The following is a 19,605-nucleotide window of genomic DNA, read 5'->3' as shown; positions in this document are numbered from 1 at the left end:
TGATGTCAGCAGTGATTTAGTTCTGTGCCAGCCTGGAGCAGTTCATTTAACCAGTTCATAAAGCAGCAGAGTGCACACAATGGATCACATTATAACCACAGAATCTTATTTTCATTTCCTTCCTCGGTTGCTTGTTACTATTTTTTTCATCAGCCTCCTGATGCCTTGCCATGTATATTTCAAGCTCTCTGTTCCAGGGATGTCTCTGTGTGTGTTTGTGCAGCTTGCAGCAGATGAGGTTTTGCCCTGGCTGGGACCTGGGCACTTTTCTAATACGAATAACAAAACCTTGAGCCATAACAATGAATTGGGTGGATGATTGTGCCTGGGTCCTTTCTAGTTTTTTTGGTTTGTTTTGTTTTAATATATGATAGTCTATTTTGTGCCATTCAAATTGCATGTGTGATTTTTTTTTTTTTTTAATAAAACCTGGTTTTATATGTTCTATTTCCACATTGAGTGTATTTCTGTCATGTGGTGGGTTATCTGCACACCACACAGGCTGAGTGTGGCTAAGACGAGGTATGATTCCTTCACATCCCCTCCCACTGAGATTCCAGTCTATGATTGTCAGAACTGATTATTTTCAGCAGATGAAGCAACAGTTATTTTAGTGGCTTTTGGGTTTCCACTTGAAAGGTCTTTAGAAGCATGCTTTGTAATTTGCTGGGTTTTGGGGAAAAAAAATATCCCTTTAAAGACAGCTAATCCTCTTGTCCATCACATAAGGAATACAATTGTTGCAGAGATGAGCAAAGTTCTTAATCAAATTTTGTCATGTATATAATGTGTTGGCAGGGGAACAGTGAGTACTGAGTCACACATATAGTGTCATCAGGCGTGCTCGTGTGGTAAGATGTACATGGAAAACATCTCAGTAAAAGATCTGTTTGTGTTTTGTTTTCTTGTCATTCCCCTGAAACTACTTGTTTCATCTTGTCTAATCTTTTGTGGGACCCTGTTGTACATTTTACAGAATCTTGCTATAAATTATTTCCCTGACACCATTACTAATTCTTCAGATAGTTATAGCAAAATGCAAAAAAAAAAGATAAACCAGCTTTTTAAAATAGTTTATATATATTTTGGAAGACAAATATTTATTTTCTTTTAGAATACAGCCCCTTTCTTGTAGCTGCAGAATAACTTCTTTTCATTATATTGAAACAAAACTGGAAACTCTGAAAAACTGTATTTAAAGAACAACCCCTGCCTCTCAAGTTGCTGTTTTAATGTTAAAACTTGCTCATTAGCCTGAGTGTTCACTCTTTCTTAGAATTCTGATTCCAGAAGAGCTTGTGTTGGGTTGTCCCTTGGACTTGGAGTACACTTTGCCTGGGAAATGCAGCTCGCAGCCTGTCTTTGTGGCAGCATCCAAAGGGACCTTAAGCTGTGTGGGGACAAATATTCCACCCTATCCTGCTACTGGGAGGCTCTAAACCGGTGCAGATGGCCACTGACCCCTGCTGAGACCATATCTAAGCAGGTAGTGTCTCCTTCGCCAAATGTTTCCCACTCCAAGAGCGTTGGTGAGATCAGCTCTGTCCTGAGGTGACGGGAGGAAGATGTTGGCCGTGCCGCACGGGCTCTGCAGAACTTCCCTGCTCCCTTGGCCTGAGTTGCAGCTGAAACGCAAGCCAGATTCCCTGGCGAGGTAGTGTTTGCTCTTGCTGGGATAGCTAAAGCTGGTGATGGTTTTTCCTCACGGGCATTTTAAGTAGGAAAGCACCATTTGGCTTCCAGTCAGCTGGGCAATTAGCATTTTATAGCCAAGCAATATACTTAAATGGAATTGCTTGGCTTGAGCATTGAATTACAATGGCCGGTCGGCTGCCACTCCTGGTACATAATTTATTTAGTACTCGCTTCTTGTTTAGGATTCAGGCAGAGGTTAATTTAATTCTGCATGAGAAGCTAGTAGTTACTCTATGTTAATGCTGTGCTGTACTGCAGTGCAGGGGAAAGTTTTTGTGGAGAGCTTGTATTTGCCTGGTCTCTCAGCCATGGAAAGGACAATTTTACCTATTCCTTTCCAAGCAATGCATTGTTTGCAAGAGCTGTTGACGTGCTTACATTGGCACTAAAAACACAGCCAAGAATAATACCTTCAGACCATTTTATTCCATGCTGTTGCATGCGTGTTTTTAAGACGGAAACGTGTATTGAAGTGTAGTACGGACCAAGGAGACTTTGTTCCTACAAAATTACAAGGGGCCCGGTTACCCCGTTACAGGTAAATAAAACGTTAATATGTGACCATGGTGACTTGAGACTGAGAGCTGCCACTGCAGCTCATCGGATGATCTGAGGCAGAGAGCAAACATCCGGGGTGTGTGATCTTGGAAGGATAAAAAGAGTAGGTAAAATGTGCCTCACCACTCCAGAAACGAATTACAAACTTTTAATGGAGGGAATGAATATGTTTGTTCGTGCTCTTAATAAGCCCAAGCGCTTAACTCTGCGCTTAGAACTTTATCCTGAAGCTTGTACATGTCTTGATTTTTCCTAAAACCCTTGACTGCTAGAATCAGCGTGGGGGAATTTTGGATTATTTTTTTTTTTTCCTAAGCTCCTTTCTTAGCAAAGTGATTGCAGAGAGCTTGCAAATATAAGTAAATGTGCAAGGGCTTAGATGCTAGAAGGCTGCTAATGAGAGCAGCGCATTTATTTATTTATATTTAACCTCATGATTTCTAGGCAACTTAATAATGTCTTTGAATCCTTGGGTGCTCCAGGACTGGTGCTTTCAGCCAAACTTCCCTCTGGCTCAGGCAGCCCCCCTCTTGTTGCTGAGGTCTGCTGTCTGAGCCTGCTGCAGGCTGTGCCCCTCTGCAGGTGAGACGGCGGAGGCAGGGAGCAAGGACTGAGCACCCAGTTCCACCCTCCCTTCGAAAGCCTCCCTTAGGGGTCACCTAACTCTGCGCCCAGAAACCTCTGTGGGCTTTATCTAACAAGTTTGGGGGTCTGGTTCAAGTAGTGTAGGCCTTGGCTGCTGATGTTTGTATTTTGTGATAGCAGTGTTGACCTGCTAACTAGAAGCACCCGTTCTTGCAGCCATCACTGCTGTTAAGAGCTGAGATTTTGGACAAATCAAGCTTACAATAATACTGATCTTTGGCAGATGAGCATTTCAGGCACCTGCAGGTGCTGCACTGAGGCCCGATGGGGATTTGCTTTAGATTGGATTCCTTAAATAACACTTTGATACCAACATTTTTTCATGAAAATCTCATTAGCAACAATTAAACAAAAAAAGGCAGGGTGGGGAGCTGGCAAATGGTACTGTGAGGGAGGTAATTCCTGACTTGCAGGAGCTGGCCTCCGAGTTGGTTCATGGTCTAGGTATAAAGCTGGCAGCTCAGACCCTAATTGTTCTCATAATCAGGGAAGTTGTTACCATATGTTGTTGCTGTAACCTTTGTTGTTTTAACCAAGCTTTAGTTGTGCTGTAAAAATGATTAAGAGGTTTCTCACAGGAGGAATTAAGGGTTTTGCTCGTGGAGTTGCTCTCCAGACTACCGTGAGTTTTGTGGGCTATTTAAAGTGTTTGAAAACCCTGCTTTGCTCTCCAGCAGCCCCTGCCCTGGCGCGCTGCCTCGAGCTGTGCTGGTCCCTGGAGGAAGAAGGGCACATCCAGGCTGCCTCTGCCACTGCTGCGGTGTCTCGCAGCTGTGTTTGATTTCAAGTGTAACAGCATCCTTTATATAATACAATAACTTGCTGCCCTTGTGGGGAGATGTTGCATTTTATCTCCCATTTCTTGTGCTGGCTGGGCTTTGGCAGCATGTCCGGGTTAACCCCATATCCAGCAGAGCTGATGGGGTCTGTGGAGCCCTTTGATGCTCAGTACCAGCAGAGAGGCTCTGCCAGCACAGCTTCCTGCCCAAAGGCCAAGCTTGACTTCGCAGGGGCTTTGGGGTGGGATGGTGAGACGTGAGGGGAGCAGAGAGCTGAGGCACAGCATTTTACTTGTCAGCCTGTGTTACTGCTGCTTCAGATAAGGAAAACAAGACAAGCGGACACAATTGACAAGCGGATAGAAGTTGAAGAGTTCCTGTTTTGCTGTTAGGGGAGGGAACTTTGGTCGTATTTCCAGGTGTGGGATTTTAAGCAACGGACCTGGGGCATGGTCACATTGTCCCAGCTACTGAGTCGCTCACTGGGTGTCACTTGAGCCTTATTAACTTCCTGTGTTTTTAGCCCAGACAAAATCTGAGCTAAACTCATGGGTGTCAGTGTAAGAGCTTTCAGTTAACACATTTTATCTCACACTTGTGGCTGCGTGAGTGGATGGTTCACTGGTATGTCTGTTAACAGAGGGTAGTTTATTAAACTGAAGTTACTTCGGTTCTGTGACTCACTTTCCTTACCTTGAAAAGGAGATCAATGACATTGACCTTCCTTTAAAGTGTTGACATCTACAGTGAGCTGCATTGCGCAATGGCTAAGTATTATCTTCACGAGCACCAGTCTAAAGGTGAAGGAGTTTAGAACAATAAAGATCGTTATCTGTTTAAATAATTTAGTTTAAAAATAAACAGGTTAGAGTATCACCTCTTGCAACAATTTGAATCGTTCAGTCTGAATTAAGAAATCACTCTTCGTGTGGTTTCTGCTTGTGTTCAGTGCCTGTTGGATTCTTGCCAGAAAATGCTAAGTTCAGGCAGCTACGAGGGCTGTTCAGTGGTGGTTATGTTGGATGGTATATATGGAAATAATTCTACAGAAGGAGCTTATGGGAGTGTTAACGGTATAAAGGTTAGTTAGTCTTTTGTGTCTGCCAGTTAAATAGCTAGCGAGCTGATGATTACACAAAGACAACGCAAATTCCTTATGCATTCCTGCCTCAGTGCCGCTCCACACGCCGGGTGACTGGAAGCACAATTCTTTCTCTTTCTCTTTTTTCTTTTTTTTTTTTTTTTTGCCATGGAAATTGCTGGTTAAAGCTGAGTATTTTGGTATATGCTAATTCTGATTTTTTTCTTTTGTTTTTGTTTAAAGCCTCATCATGTTGTTTTATCATAGCAGATATTGCAGTCCAGCCACGCGCTGTTAAATCCAATAGATTTTGCACCTGTTTTGGTAACAGATGCAAACAAACCTTTGTTTAACATGGCTCAAACGCACAAACTATAAAATGCATTTGGCTAATGACTCGGTGAATTCACATTGCATAAAAGTCTGTGGAGCCTTCTTTCTTAACAGCCCCAAAAACCTCACCAGCTGTGTCACTGAAGTATTTCTACTTAATCTAAAAGGGAAACTGCTGAGGAGTATATTTTGGGTATGGATGGGGGGAGGGGGGAAGTGTAATGTCCAAAACATATATATATATTTTTTTTGACTATCCACTCTGATTGCTTATCAAATGCTACAGGCTCACTGAAGTATTTCCTCTTTCAATCAGGCTTAATTTTCATCCCGTGGTAACTTTGAAAGGAGAGAAATAACAATGGGGTGACTTGGAGAGGAAGTGTTTGGGTGAATGGGGGATTGTTTTGGGAAATGCATTTCTGGGCTTCAGTACTTTTTTCCCTGGCTCTGAGTGCTCTGCCAGGACCAGTGCCTGTGCTCTTCTGGTGGCCCAGAGGTGGGCTGGGAAATGGAGACAAGCAGGGAAAAGGCGCCTGCCAAACATTTGGTAGAGTTGTATGTGCAAACCTTCTGTTTCCTGAATATCAGCACAGTGCTTTAATCGCACAACCATTTTCCTCCCAGGCTTTTTATGTGAAACCAGTACTTGCCTGCAAAATGTTTTATAGGGATCATAGCAAGTGAGTGCTGGTAACTGCAGGTTGAAGCTAACAACTGTACTCCTGTGCTCTTGTGTGTTACTGGGGTGTGTGGCTGAATGTATTACCATGCAGAGTCCCCTTTGCAGTGTATTTATTTGTCCACCTTTGAGAAGGTAGATTTAGATTAGATATTAGGAAGAAATTTTTCACTGTAAGGGTGGAGAGACACTGGCACAGGTCACCCAGGGAAGTTGTGGATGCCCCATCACTGGAGGTGTTTAAGGTCAGGTCGGATGGGGCTTTGAGCAACCTGGTGCCGTGGGAAGTGTCTCTGCCCATGACAGGGGGGCTGGAACTAGATGATCTTTAAGGTCCCTTCCAACCTAAACCATTCTATGATTTTGCCTGCCCCAGGGCTGGTCCTTTCCTGTCCCATAAGCCCATTCTGTCATTTCAGAGTAGCTTCAGGCAGCTGATGTTTAAATGTCAAATCTGACCAAGCAATGCACCTCCTTTCCCTCATCTCCCCCCAAAATAAAATGACCTTTAAACAAGGTTCATGACATTCTTAAATTTGTTTTACTGCCCATTAAAAACAATGCAGACAAATTTACAACTTTAAATCCAGTTTCTTCCAGCACTGCAAGATGTCTGTTCAGTAGCTTTTCCCCACACCTGCTTCCCCAGCCCATCATTAAAATCTCAGACCCACAAAATAATTTGACTAATTATTTGAATTGCTCAAACTTCACAGAGTGGCTTAGGTACCTTTGATGAACCCACTGCATTTGTACGCCCTGAAACACGACAGCCAGCTGTATGTTGAACATCAAATGAATACAGGTCATGCCTGGGGTAAAGGCATGACTGATGGGTGTGCCTGGCATGGCCACACATTTATCCTGATTAGTGCCATGGGACCCTTTAAGTTCCATATTAGCCATTGTTAAAAGAGGCGATTAGTCTATGTTAGCTGTGCAACCTGATGCCATCTTCAAATAGTGATTTCTCTCTCAAGTGGGGCTTCCTCTTGTGACCTCTGACCTGCCAGTATGTTAAAAGCTTTGTAATCGATGGAGCTCTGTATTCTTTGTGCTGTAATTGATTGGAATTCCTTCACACTGAACTTTGTCTGTTACTCTCTTTTTTTTAGGAGGTCCTCCAGCAGCTGATTGTAATGAATTTACCAAATGTTTTGATGATTGGCAAAGATCCTCTTTCTGGTGAGTAGTTTGAGTTCTTTACCCGGCTCCTCTGAAATGCTAAATAAAATTTGTATCTTTTAAATTTTCTTAAATAACAAACATGCTTTTAAAGAAACAATATATTTGTAGCGAACTACAACTATTTGAGTACCTCTGAGCCTCAGAGTTCAATGTATCTAGTGTGTAATAATTATATTTATATACTTTTACATACAAATATAATATCTGATATACGTGTGCCTGCATGTCATACATGTGTGATGGTGAGTTAGTTCTTGCCAAAGCCAGAGCAGCAACAGTTTCTTTGAAAGTCATGTCTCCTCACTCCTTACTGCAAGTGACCCAGGGTACAGTCTGCCAAAGGAGAATTGTTTGATCTCCAGGTCTTCTGTCATGTGTGTTTGTATAATCGGTTCAGTTGTGGCAATGTGTACACACCAGAAAAGTATTGCAGAATTGCCCTGAAGTGTGAAGGGACTGTTGCAAATGAAGTGTGGGAAGATAAATACCTGAGGATCAAGAGAAAAATGCGTATATGACAAATTGGGAGAGGTGAGAAAGAGAATGGACAAGGAGAAAAACATCTGTCTGGCCATGGTGTCTAGGCGAGGACATGTGTCACATCAAAAGTGACCTGGAAGCCAATGAGCTTCCAGAGTTCAGAGTCCAGGGTTTTGGTGAGACAAATCAAAGATGTTAAACCTGAGAATGAAGTTGACTTCTCCTTAGAAACACATTTCTGAAGTGAAAGGTTTTGTTGCTGTGGTTTTTACTTTATTTTTGCATGCCTGTTCTGTCACTGCTTTCACCCCGTGCCAGTGCAAAGGAGAATGTATTTGTTTTTACCAAAGAAGGAAAACTGGATGAGCCCTGTCAGCAGTGATGGGGAATGATACGGTCATCAGCATCTCCAGAGTAAACAAATGGCAGAAAGCTTGGCAATAGACTTTATTTTGCTGCTCTTAGCAGCAGTAGTGTGTGTATGTGAATAAAAAGGATTTATATCAGAAAAAAATATTAACTTACAGATGTTGGATCACTGAAACTCATAGTCTTGGCACTTCTGCAATAAAATCAAGCTGAGGGTAAGGCATCCGTTTCTTCAGCGAGCAGATTAAAGTCTGCAATGCCAGTCTTAATTATCCTGTACAGACTATTGTTATGGGTAAAAGAGAAAAGAGAAATACAAGAGCTGTTGCTTTTCTCAGTCATGTGGGCAATGGACGGAGCCTGGGCTGGTTGCATCAAGAATGCTAGTGAATAGAGATGTTTGGGCCAACAAGGCTGTGTCTTTGCTGGCTAAGTGTCAATGGAAAAGGCTGGCTGGTTTCTTGTCATGACAGCTGGCAGGAGACTCATAACGCAGTAACCACAGCGTTGGTGCGTGGGGAAGCTGCACACTGGAAAGCTGTTCTGTATTTAGCTATAATTTCCCATCATTGACCTGCTGGTTTTTGTCAGCACCGTAGCTCGCTCTTTCTTTAAATACAGTACCTGATGTGTCTCTTGTAGGAAAGATACTAGTAATCCATGTGTTCCTGTCTTACAGCTCCTTTAATTACAACCAGAAATTTTGCTTCACTTTCTGACATCTTTTAAAATGTGGTGGTTTGGTTGGGTTTTTTTGGTTTGGTTGTTTTGGTTTTTTTTAATGTGGTATTTTAATTTTTTTTTTATCCGTTGCTGACATATTATTGGGATTATTCAGAACATGGGAAGAGAGGGTAAAGAATGGAAAAATGTAACTTCTGGATGTCTAAAATTGATGGTGTGTGTATAAAAAGTACGAAGTTCATGTTTAGCCATATTATACAATGGCTTTGAGAACCAGTCCCGGTTAGACACTACAGAGGAAGGTGGTGAACAGAGACTTGAGATGTACTTGCTCCATCCAAAGAATGCATTCAAGAAGCAGAATGTCTGCGGGATAGGAGAAGCTCATCTCAATCTTACCCTTAGGTAGGTGACCAGTGGTAAGATGTGCTGAAGGAAGTGGTTAGAGAAGTGGAGAACTAGAACTTCCTTCAGGAAAAGGAACCTGACTGAGGGCTGACAGGAAGCTCGGGAACAGGGAGGAGAAAACTGAGAAGTTAGTAAAACCAAACCAAAAAGGAATAGGCTATGGTGAGCAATGTGGGTGAGTGATGACCAGATAACTGTCAGGTTGGTGTCTTTGTTACTGGGTGTCCTGCAGAGAGGGGAAAAATAAGTGAAATGAGAAATTGTCTCTGTTAGTGAGAGAGCTACAGGAGGGCTGAAGATTGAACAGAGATGCAAGGACAAAGCAGTCATCAATGTGGGAAGTGGTGCTACTCGCATGAATACAGAGAAGCCCCAGGGAAAGCTGACAGAAGCAAGGAGGCTGGGGGTGACAGCAGTATGGAGAGAAAAGATGATGGAGATGGTTATTTGAGGGAACTACTTAAAAGTAGCAAGAATGGTAGAGGGGAAACCTCTTTCTGTGTGTCAGTGATCCAGTCCAGGACAGAAGGAAGAAGGAGAGTCCTGGAGGGGTCATCTGCAGAGGCAGTGCTGGGCAATGTGGGGAGCACTGTGAGCTGGAGACCGAAGTGCGGGTGGTCTGCAGGGCTGGGGTGGATCTGAGAGACAGTGACGAAGTCCCAGTTTACCTCTTCCCCGTCCTGTAGGTAAGTTATCTGAAAGGTCCCTCTTGACCAGAGGAAGAAAAATTGATCCCATGATCACATTCCTGGAACAAATACAGTATTGCTTTGTACTGTTTGAGCTGGGAAGGCCCCTAATGACTGTATTGACTCTATAGGTCCAAGACTAGAGAGCTGTTAGATCATTTCATGTGATTCACTGTGTAACAATTTCAGTGACTTACTCCTTGTGACAAGCCCCCATGTTTCATTATGCATGTGGGCTGTCTGTTCACCAGTTCTATCTACAAATTTTACTCTTTCCTTCTGAAACACAGCCAACAGTGCTGTTACATGTATTAAATTATAAACTGAACAGCTCTAAAGCTAAGACTGCTGTTCTTGCTATTTGGCTGCCGTTTGGCATTCAACAGTTGGGAATATCAAGGGCTTCTGCAGCTCTGCTTTGAACATGAGACTATTGGAAAAACAGAGCTGCCACCACTAAAAATGCAGTAGCAGTTGGGCTTTTGCATAGGAGATGGCACGTCTGCTTTCCTTTCTTTCATGTCCTCTAAGTCATTTTGTTCCATGGCAATTTTGCCTACTTCAGTTCGTTTGACCATGGGCGTAAAGGTTGCAAAAATATTTGTAAGAAGATTAAGGTTTTGACTGTTTTCTAGAATACAGGCAGCTGAAAATAAACTTGAAAGTTTAATTAAAGGATTTAGAAAGTTTTCCCAGGAATCTGACTTGCAGAATGATACAGCTGACGTAACAGGATTTATTCTCTTTGCTGCACTGTACAGTAGAGAGCTACTACCATTACATTTCTTCTGTTTTTATCTTCTTCCATGTTTTTTCTTGCTGAATAGCTTTTTCAATTCATTACTGCACCAGAAATTCCCCTGTGCTCAATATGAGAATCATCGGCATATTTATCATCTATACTCATCACTGTAATCACCTTTTAAAATTACCTCTGATTGTAGCATGCCTTATAAATGGCCACTCATTCATGTGCCCACTGGTCCTAAGCCTCTATTTAGAGTGTCGTTTAATTTCTTAGTTTCTAAGTATGCTTAGTTTAACGCAGCTAGTGAGTGTACTTCAAAACTGATGGGAATCAATCCTTTGAAACAGTCATAGTTAATTGGTTTGTGTATAATTTTAACTTTTTTCAGAGCGTGAATGGAAATGAAGTTTTATTTGCCTGAAGTAGTCTCATTTCTGTCTCTTAAAAAACTTTGCTGCTTAGATCACCTTTTCAAATTACATGTTAAGTCTATGAGTGAGAGAGCCTGAAGTCCTTGCTAGTAAGTGTTATAGAAACTGTTTTTCATTACAATTGTAAAAAATGTCTACTCTCATTGAGGTATTTTTTCATGTCTGGTTTCCTTCCTCACTTTGTTTCACAATCCTCCAGAGGCATAAAGGTTCATAAAGCATAAAATTAATAACAAAACACTGCCTCAATAGTGTAAATTTAGCATTCAGGCTTTTCTCACTCAGGATGTTGCTACAGTTGGGGAAAAATGGCACTTGTGTGTTTCACCCCTTCCCATCCTCTCCAGACATCCACCGCCCGTGTGTAGCACTACATGCACTGGCGCTCCCTCTCCTGTGCTGGGGGAACGACAAAGTAGAAATGTGCAGAAAGAAGCATCACAAGCTCAAGATGTCACGTGCTTGGGCTCTCTCATTTCCATTTTCTCTACCATTTTTCCTCCTCCCCTCATTTTTATTTTTATTATCAGCTGTATTCTCTCTGTACCTTGATCCTCCTTTTTGTTGTTGTTGTTGTGTCTCCTAATCCCTCTTCTCCCTGAGTCCTGCCATCTGTTTCCCACCCTCCATCCCCTGTGAGAGCAGAGGGGACTCCTGGCTCTGGCACAGGGAGGCTCCCAGGATGCACAGGTGGTGCTCGGGTTTTCCCTCCCTTTATTTTCCAGAAAACCCGCTGTCCCTCTCTCACGGTTGGGAGCAGATGGTCTTTCTGCAAATCCCCCAGGTGGCTGGCTCCCTTGCAGGCACAAACACGTGGCCTGAGAGCAGCTGCCCTGGAATTTTCAAAAAGGTGTAAAAGAAAAGAGGGGGGTTTTGAATTAACACCTTTCTGTTTAAGTGCTGTCCATTCATTTCAGCTTGTGGGTCCTTTGTCTTCCAGGAGCTGCCCCAGACCTAAGTGTTTGCATCCTGGGTTGTGGGAGGACACTGTCTTACTAAGGTCAGCTAATAGGCCTGGGTGGACCCAGCAGACTTTCTTCCCAGCCGTCTAGGAAGGACTTGTGTCATCCCAATGAGCCATCATAGGGAAGCCTGCACATTCCTGCTTATGCAGTTGCACAAGGAACTTCACTACCTTATTAAATTAGCACAAATCAAGCCTTTTGAAAAACACGGCAGAGTCATTCACTGCCGAGGACGCACGACTGAATTGGGGATAAAGATGGCTTGCTCTTGCTCAACATGCATTACAGGATAAATGCACTGTCCTGAGTGCAGGACTTGGCTGCTGCGTTATGTGATAATACTTCATGTGCTTCTGAGTCTCTTAGTAACCTTGAGCACTCCACTTAAGTGTGTGGTATCTCAGCTCTCTTGTGGGTGAGATAAAAGTGGAGATGGGTAATTAATCCCCTCCTGGCTCATTCTGAGGTTTAATAGAAAACTCTTTCTAAAGCACTAGGTGATAGAGAGGGTTTTTTCATACTCATACCACACGACTGAATTGGGGATAAAGATGGCTTGCTCTTGCTCAACATGCATTACAGGATAAATGCACTGTCCTGAGTGCAGGACTTGGCTGCTGCGTTATGTGATAATACTTCATGTGCTTCTGAGTCTCTTAGTAACCTTGAGCACTCCACTTAAGTGTGCAGTATCTCAGCTCTCTTGTGGGTGAGATAAAAGTGGAGATGGGTAATTAATCCCCTCCTGGCTCATTCTGAGGTTTAATAGAAAACTCTTTCTAAAGCACTAGGTGATAGGGTTTTTTCATACTCATACCCTATTTCTTCTAAATATCTCCTATTAGTAATGTTATTCTACACATCTCCTGTAAATAATGTTATTCTACAAGGCTTTAAAATGTTACTCAAACCTATCTTGAGTATGAGTGATCTCAGAGGGCCTTAATGCCAACAGTCTCTACCCCATGGGAAACAACTTCTGAATGAAAGCCCAAGGAGTTGAACTCTTTAAAGTCACACAAGATCTTCTGAAACACTTGTGTGGCTGGCAGAGTAGATCTGCTAAGTGGGCTTTTCAACCTTTAAGTGTTTCTAGTGGGTAGTACAATCTCATTTTCATTACATGTGCATAGCATGTCTACAAGCATAAAATAATTTCTTTTAAAAGAAATATTGAAGAAATCCTGACAGCTAAGTGTTCTGTGAAAGCTGCCACTGGAGAGAGCAGACTGCCAGTTGTTACCTTTAAAACAGTAGCAAACTAATAATCTTATGACTACCTCAAGCAGTCATAAGACCTTTAAAACAGTAGCAAACTAATAATCTTGTGACTACCTCAAGTCTTCTAATTTCTCACTCCTTTCTATAAACTCTGGCTTGGCCTTCCCTGTCAAAGGGCCTTGCGGTGTCTGCCTGATGGGAGGGCCCGACTGGGGACAAGGTCTCAGAATGGCATTTGCAGGCAAGGCCAGTCCCTGGTGGGAGAACTTCACCCAAGGGTACTGAGGGAGCTGGTGGAAGTGCTCACCAAGCCACTTCACATAATTTATCAGCAGTCCTGGCTCACTCAAGAGGTCCCAGCTGACTGGAGATTAGCAAATGTGACACCTGTCTACAAGAAGGGCCTGAAGGAGGATCCGACCTCAGTGCAGGGGAAGGTTATGGTGGAGATCATTTTGAGGGCCATCACTCAGCACGTGCAGGGCAACCAGGTGATCAGGCCTAGTCAGCATGGGTTTATAGTAGTGGAAGTGCTCACCAAGCCACTTCACATAATTTATCAGCAGTCCTGGCTCACTGAAGAGGCCCCAGCTGACTGGAGATTAGCAAATGTGACACCTGTTTACAAGAAGGGCCTGAAGGAGGATCCGATCTCGGTGCAGGGGAAGGTTATGGTGGAGATCATTTTGAGGGCCATCACTCAGCACGTGCAGGGCAACCAGGTGATCAGGCCTAGTCAGCATGGGTTTATAGCTGCTTGACCAACCTGATCTCCTTCTATGACAAGGTGACTCAGTGGATGAGGGAAAGGCTGTGGATATTGTCTGCCTAGACTTTAGTAAAAGTGTTGGATACCATTTCCCACAGCATTATCCTAGAGGAACTGGCTGCTCATGGTGTGGATGGCAGTACGCTTCGCTGGGTCAAAAACCAGCTGGAGGGCAGGGCCCAGAAAGTGGTGGTGAATGGAGTTAAATCCAGTTGGACGCCAGTCATAAGTAATGGAGTTAAATCCAGTTGGAGGCCAGTCATAAGTAGTGTTCCCCAGGGCTTGGTATTTGGGCCTATTCTTTTTATTATCTCAGTCAACAATCTGGATGAAGGGACCGAGTGGACCCTTGATAACTTTGCAGATGGCATGGTGTGGATGGCAGTATGCTTCGCTGGGTCAAAAACTGGCTGGAGGGCAGGGCCCAGAAAGTGGTGGTGAATGGAGTTAAATCCAGTTGGAGGCCAGTCATAAGTAGTGTTCCCCAGGGCTTGGTATTTGGGCCTATTCTTTTTATTATCTCAGTCAACAATCTGGATGAAGGGACCGAGTGGACCCTTGATGACTTCACAGATGGCACCAAGTTGGGCAGGAGTGTTGATCTGCTTGAAGGTAGAAAGGCTCTACAGAGGGATCTGGACAGGCTGGATTGATGGGCCAAGGCCAATTGTATGAGGTTCAACAAGGCCAAGTGCCAGGTCCTGCACTTGGGTGACTTGTAGGTGGGTGTTGGTCTCTTCTCCCAAGTAACAAGTGATAGGTCAAGAGAAAAGGCCTTGTGTTTCACCAAGGGAGGTTTAGGATGGATATTAGGAAAAACTTCTTCACTGAAAGGGTTGTCAAGCATTCAAACATGCTGCCCAGGAAAGTGGTTGAGCCACCAACCCTGGAGGTATTTAAAAAATGTATAGATGAGGTGCTTGGAGACATGCTTGGCAGTGGTAGGTTAATGGTTGGACTTGATGATCTCGAAGGTCCCTTCCAGCCTAAATGATTCTATGATTCTAAAATCAGGAAATCAGAAAACAAGTTGTTTCCTAAGCTGCCTGCCCATGGCCACGCTGGCTTGCATGGTTCTCAGAATGGAATTAACCCCCGTGGTAATTTAGGTCAGTGAGCCTTGGTGCATCTGCAGGGATGTGACAGCTTAATTGATGAGTCAGTTTAATTCCAGTTCCCCAGCCCTGGGTCCTGCACATGCCTCTAACTTGCTGCCAGCGAAGCCTTGCTGCAAGGGGCTGGTGTTGGTGGAGGAACACAGTTACGCTCAGAATTTTTTTTCTATTTAGTGACAGGAGGAATTAACACCCAAGAAAAGCAGGGTATAAGATGAAAGCATTAATCCCCCAGCTATACACTCTGTGTCGGGAAGCATGCAGATGTACAGGCATGAGAGGAACTCTATGTGGCCTGTTTCTCTCTCCTCCTCTTCCCCCAGTGTGCATGAGGACAGGCTTTTCCTGAACCTAACTCCCTAATGATTTTTTATTTCCCCATTGAAGCTCTTTGCCTTCCATCTCCCTTTATCTATCTTTGATATACATCATTTTTTTTGCCACCCAACAATCCCCACATAATTTCCTTGAAACAAGACCTGGAGCTGGCTCCAAGCCACACAGGTTCCCCTTGTGCAGCTTTCTTTCTCCTAACCTTTGGAGGTGGCTGGTGGGGTTTGTTGGTCGCAGCAGAATTCCCAGCAGTAACAACCTGCCGGTGCCTCCTCCCCACCACGGCTCCCCGAGCATATGGGGAGCTGCACAGTCTCCCTTCTACATCACTCGGTTTTTATCCCTCTTAGCACATGGGGTTTGCGCTTCAAAGTGTGAGCAGGCTTTGATGCAGAACAGAGGCAGAACTTATGGCATTCAACTTTGTGAAGTCTGGGTGGCAACTGCTTTCAGAGAGAGAATTTAGGACAGGCGCTTTCTTTGAGAGTAACCCTCCTTCGCTTACGCCCAGGGTGTTTTTGTTTCGTTTTGGTGGGTTTTTTTTTGTTTTTTTTTTTGAGGGGGTGAAGAAGCGGTAGTGTTTTGGTTGGGCTTTATTGCACCTTTGTTAAACAAGACAAAGTGATAAGCATTGGGCATGTGTGTTGAACTATTTTAAGGGTATCCCCCCTGTCGTTCACATTGGTCAGAAAAGCCTCAGAAAATGTAGGTGATGATAGCACATCGAGGAAAAAATGTCTTGCTGGATTTGAGATTTTAAACTAATGTGTAAGAACTGTGTTGTTACATCAAAAGTATGGTAACGTTACAGTGGGCACATATATATTCTTCAGGCACTTGTTCAGAGGTCCTGTTTCTCTTTTCATGCAGATATTTTGGAAAAGATCACTTGCAAGTACTAAACTTGTTGTACATATGTACTGATTCCCTTTTTTTCCTCTCTAGGTAAAAGTATGGATGAAATTAAGAAGCTGCTGTTGTTGGTTCTGGGATGTGCTGTACAGGTGAACATTAATTAAAGGCTTGAAAAATAAGATTTTTTTTATTTTTTTTTTGAATCTGTTACTTTCTTTCTGGACTGAGAAAACCCACCCAAAGATCAGTGCTGTATGAACAAATCATCAGCTCAAGACAGCTTGGGAGCTGAAATTGTGAGAAGGCACAATAGGTGAATGAAAGAAATGCAGGGGAAAGGAAGCACAGCTTGTGATAGTGGTAGCCTCAATTTGTTGGCAATGCTTAATCAGCCACAGGATGTGTTCTCTTGCAGCTAAGTAGTCCACTTTGATAACAAAGTGGGAAGCGATAAGCTTTGAACAGTGTTCTTAAGATTTTTGTTTGTTTATTTTCTTACTATTTTAAAATACAGATTGTAGTGCCAAACAAATAGATAAGTTAACAGTCTAAATATTTGTTTAATGAATTCTGAATTTATTTGCATAATCTTGTGATTGAACATTACATGTAGAAAATCCGAAATGAATAGATACTTTGTATATTCATGTGGGGATTTTTATGTGGCACTTGTTAAAATAACTAGACAGGCAATGTATATGGGAAACTCCCCAGAAATGCACGACAGTTACCAGATAAAGAAATCAGTGTTCTGCTCACCAAACCTCCATGGTGGTAAACAATAGACACGTTGGAGGCTAGCCTTTGCTTATAATTGATCGTTTGTAGGTCTGCCTAGTGTTTTTGTCTTGCCTTAGGACACTTACCCAGCTCAGCTATGTCAAGTCAATTATGTCAGGGTGAAGCTGTCTACATATGGCTGCTCTGAACTATCTCAGCGTTGCATTGCAGCACAAAGAATGAAGGTCTGATTTGGCAAGCTGCTGTGCATCCTCATTCCCCATTTATGGGTCTGAGGTTCTTCCCAGTGAAAGAAATGGCTGAGACTCAGAACCAGGCCCCAAAAGGACACTAAAAATGAGTTTAAAAAAGCTTTAAGTAATGCAGAGTTGTTACAAGAAGGCAATAATGTTGTTAGTGTACAGTCACAGATACACAGATAGCAGATGTCTGCCTCTTTTAAAGCCTTAAGTAAAAGATTCACTAAAATCTATTTGTCTGAAATGTCACTCATTTTTATCCAGAATGTTTCCCCATCCCATTTTTAATCTAAAGCACATGTTGGTTTAGTCCAACAAGCAACATTATGCCTTGCTGTGAATAGTATCTACAGTGATGCATCTCTTTTCATTGCCAAAACCAAGCAAAATGCAAACAGCAAAGCAGACAGGTTAAATGATGCAATGTAAATGTAGGTTTGTGTTTGTGCAGCTCCAGTAATGAAGTTGTGATGATTTCCTCCGGCTGTTGCCCCACCTCTTGATCTCATTGCATGGTGAACTTGTTTTTAAAGTGCAAAACCAGCTATTTAGCAGTCTTAACTGTACTGACTGTAAAAAGTTTAAATAATTTAATGCGTAATTCATTTTATACTCCATATGGAGCAATGAAGTGTTATACCTTCTAGTGTGACAAAATGAAGATCTTCAACGTTTGTCGTTAGCAATGTGGGTTTTTTTTTTTATTTACATGAAAAATGGTGCAGTAAATCTTAGGGTATATTAGCACTGTTTCAGGATGTGTTTTCTTTTAACAGTGTGAAAGAAAAGAAGAGTTTATTGAAAGAATAAAACAACTGGATATTGAAACTCAAGCTGCCATTGTGTCACACATTCAAGAAGTGAGACTTTCAATATTGTCTATTCTGACTTTTTATCTCTCCTTTCCTCAACAAGGTTTTTTTTCTTGCTATGAAATCTTAATGCTTGGAATTTCATAATCGATTCATGAACTTTACAAAAAAAAAAGATTTTAATATATTACTGCCATCAAATTATAAGATGAAAATGATAGATGCTGGGAACGTTACTTGGCTCAGTGGTCTTCTGAAGAAATGCAGTGGTAAATGCCTGGCTTGCCAGTTATAGGCTCTGTAGAAGGAATTGTTGTAAGGATAAACATGTAATATTTCCAAAAAGAATGTATGACTTAGGAGCTGCAGTGCCCCTTGTAGCAATGGTGCAGGTGCTTAGTCCCCAGGTCTGGTGGTAGGTGAGACATGGGCTCCCCAACATCTTGCCTCTGAGCTCAGATGGTCTTGAGAAGTGTACTCTGTGGTTGGAATTGGACATAAACTCTCTTTTTAAAGAGAAGTTTGATCCAGCGACAAGTATTCTTGGACTTCTAAGGTTTCTGTAGAAGGAAGGCGTACAGGTAGACATTAGGAGCCAGATTGCTTTGGAGACCCAAAGGAGAGCCATGTGGAAATGGTCCCTGCTGGGAGTTGCCTCGCCAGGAGTGGGCACTGACTGTGGCTGGCTTTCAGTGCTGCAGGTGTAGAAAGCCCAGTATGCTCAGATTTGAGGAACAAATAGTGAAAGTCTAAGAGAGGAACTTTTTTCATAACACTTAAAGAAAATAGTTCTGCTTTTAAAAAAAACTAAAGTTGTGATCAACTAAGCACATGGTAATGAGAAAAGCAGGAACAGTCTTTAACTGACTTGAGAAATTGCCTGACATTTCTGTTACATGATTCAGAGGAAATCAGCTTGGTTAAGATAGCAGTTGAAAGATACACTGCTAGCAGCATCCAGAGGCATTTCTGTTAAAGGCAGGTCCTCCCAGCTGTATCAGCTGCAAATTGCAAATTCATAGAGTCATATAGAATGGTTTGAATTGGAAGGGACCTTAAAGATCATCTAGTTCCAACCCCCCCTGCCATGGGCAGGGACACCTCCCACTAGACCAGGTTGCTCAAAGCTCCATCCACAACTTCTCTGGGCGACCTGTTCCAGTGTCTCACCACCCTCACAGTAAAGAATTTCTTCCTAATATCTCATCTAAATCTCCCCTCTTTCAGTTTAAAACCATTGCCCTTCATCCTATCACTACAATCCCTGATAAAGAGTCCCTTCCCATCTTTCCTGTAGGCCCCCGTTAGGTACTGGAAGGCTGCTATAAGGTCTTCCTGGAGCCTTCTCTTCTCCAAGCTGAACAACCCCAACTCTCTCAGCCTGTCTTCATAGGAGAGGTGGTCCAGCCTTCTGATCATCTTGGTGGCCCTCCTCTGGACCTGCTCCAACAGGTCCATGTCCTTCTTGTGCTGAGGACTGCAAAGCTGGACACAGTACTTAAGGTGGGGTCTCATCAGAGCAGAGTAGAGGGATAGAATCACCTCCCTTTTCACTGAATTTCACTGAATTTCACTGAATTTCTAGAGTTGGAAGGGACCATAGAGATCATCTAGTCCAACTCCCCTGCTGAAGCAGGATTGCCCAGAGCTAGAGCATGTTATTCAGGACTACATCCAGGCGGGTTTTGAAAATCTCCAAAGAAGGGGACTCCACAACCTCCCTGGGCAGCCTGTTCCAGGGTTCCGTCACCCTCACCGTGAAGAAGTTTCTCCTCATATTTGAGT

At 43.0% G+C, this 19,605-nt stretch overlaps 1 protein-coding gene across 1 annotated transcript in view; it reads left to right on the top strand.

The window, feature by feature from the left end:
* The window catches only part of CCDC88C (coiled-coil domain containing 88C), a 114,074-nt gene that overhangs the window by 33,690 nt on the left and 60,779 nt on the right, over positions 1–19,605 (top strand). Inside the window, exons 4-6 of the mRNA XM_014957471.1 lie at positions 6,889–6,958; positions 16,119–16,177; positions 17,785–17,868. Coding sequence (XP_014812957.1) covers positions 6,889–6,958; positions 16,119–16,177; positions 17,785–17,868 — 213 coding nt within the window. The remainder of the gene's footprint in view (positions 1–6,888; positions 6,959–16,118; positions 16,178–17,784; positions 17,869–19,605) is intronic.

The sequence above is a fragment of the Calidris pugnax genome, unplaced genomic scaffold (genome assembly GCF_001431845.1).
Source record: "Calidris pugnax isolate Ruff unplaced genomic scaffold, ASM143184v1 scaffold211, whole genome shotgun sequence".
Taxonomy (NCBI): domain Eukaryota; kingdom Metazoa; phylum Chordata; class Aves; order Charadriiformes; family Scolopacidae; genus Calidris; species Calidris pugnax.
The sequence above is the reverse complement of the archived record's forward strand: the minus strand, read 5'-3'. Positions and strand labels throughout refer to the sequence as shown.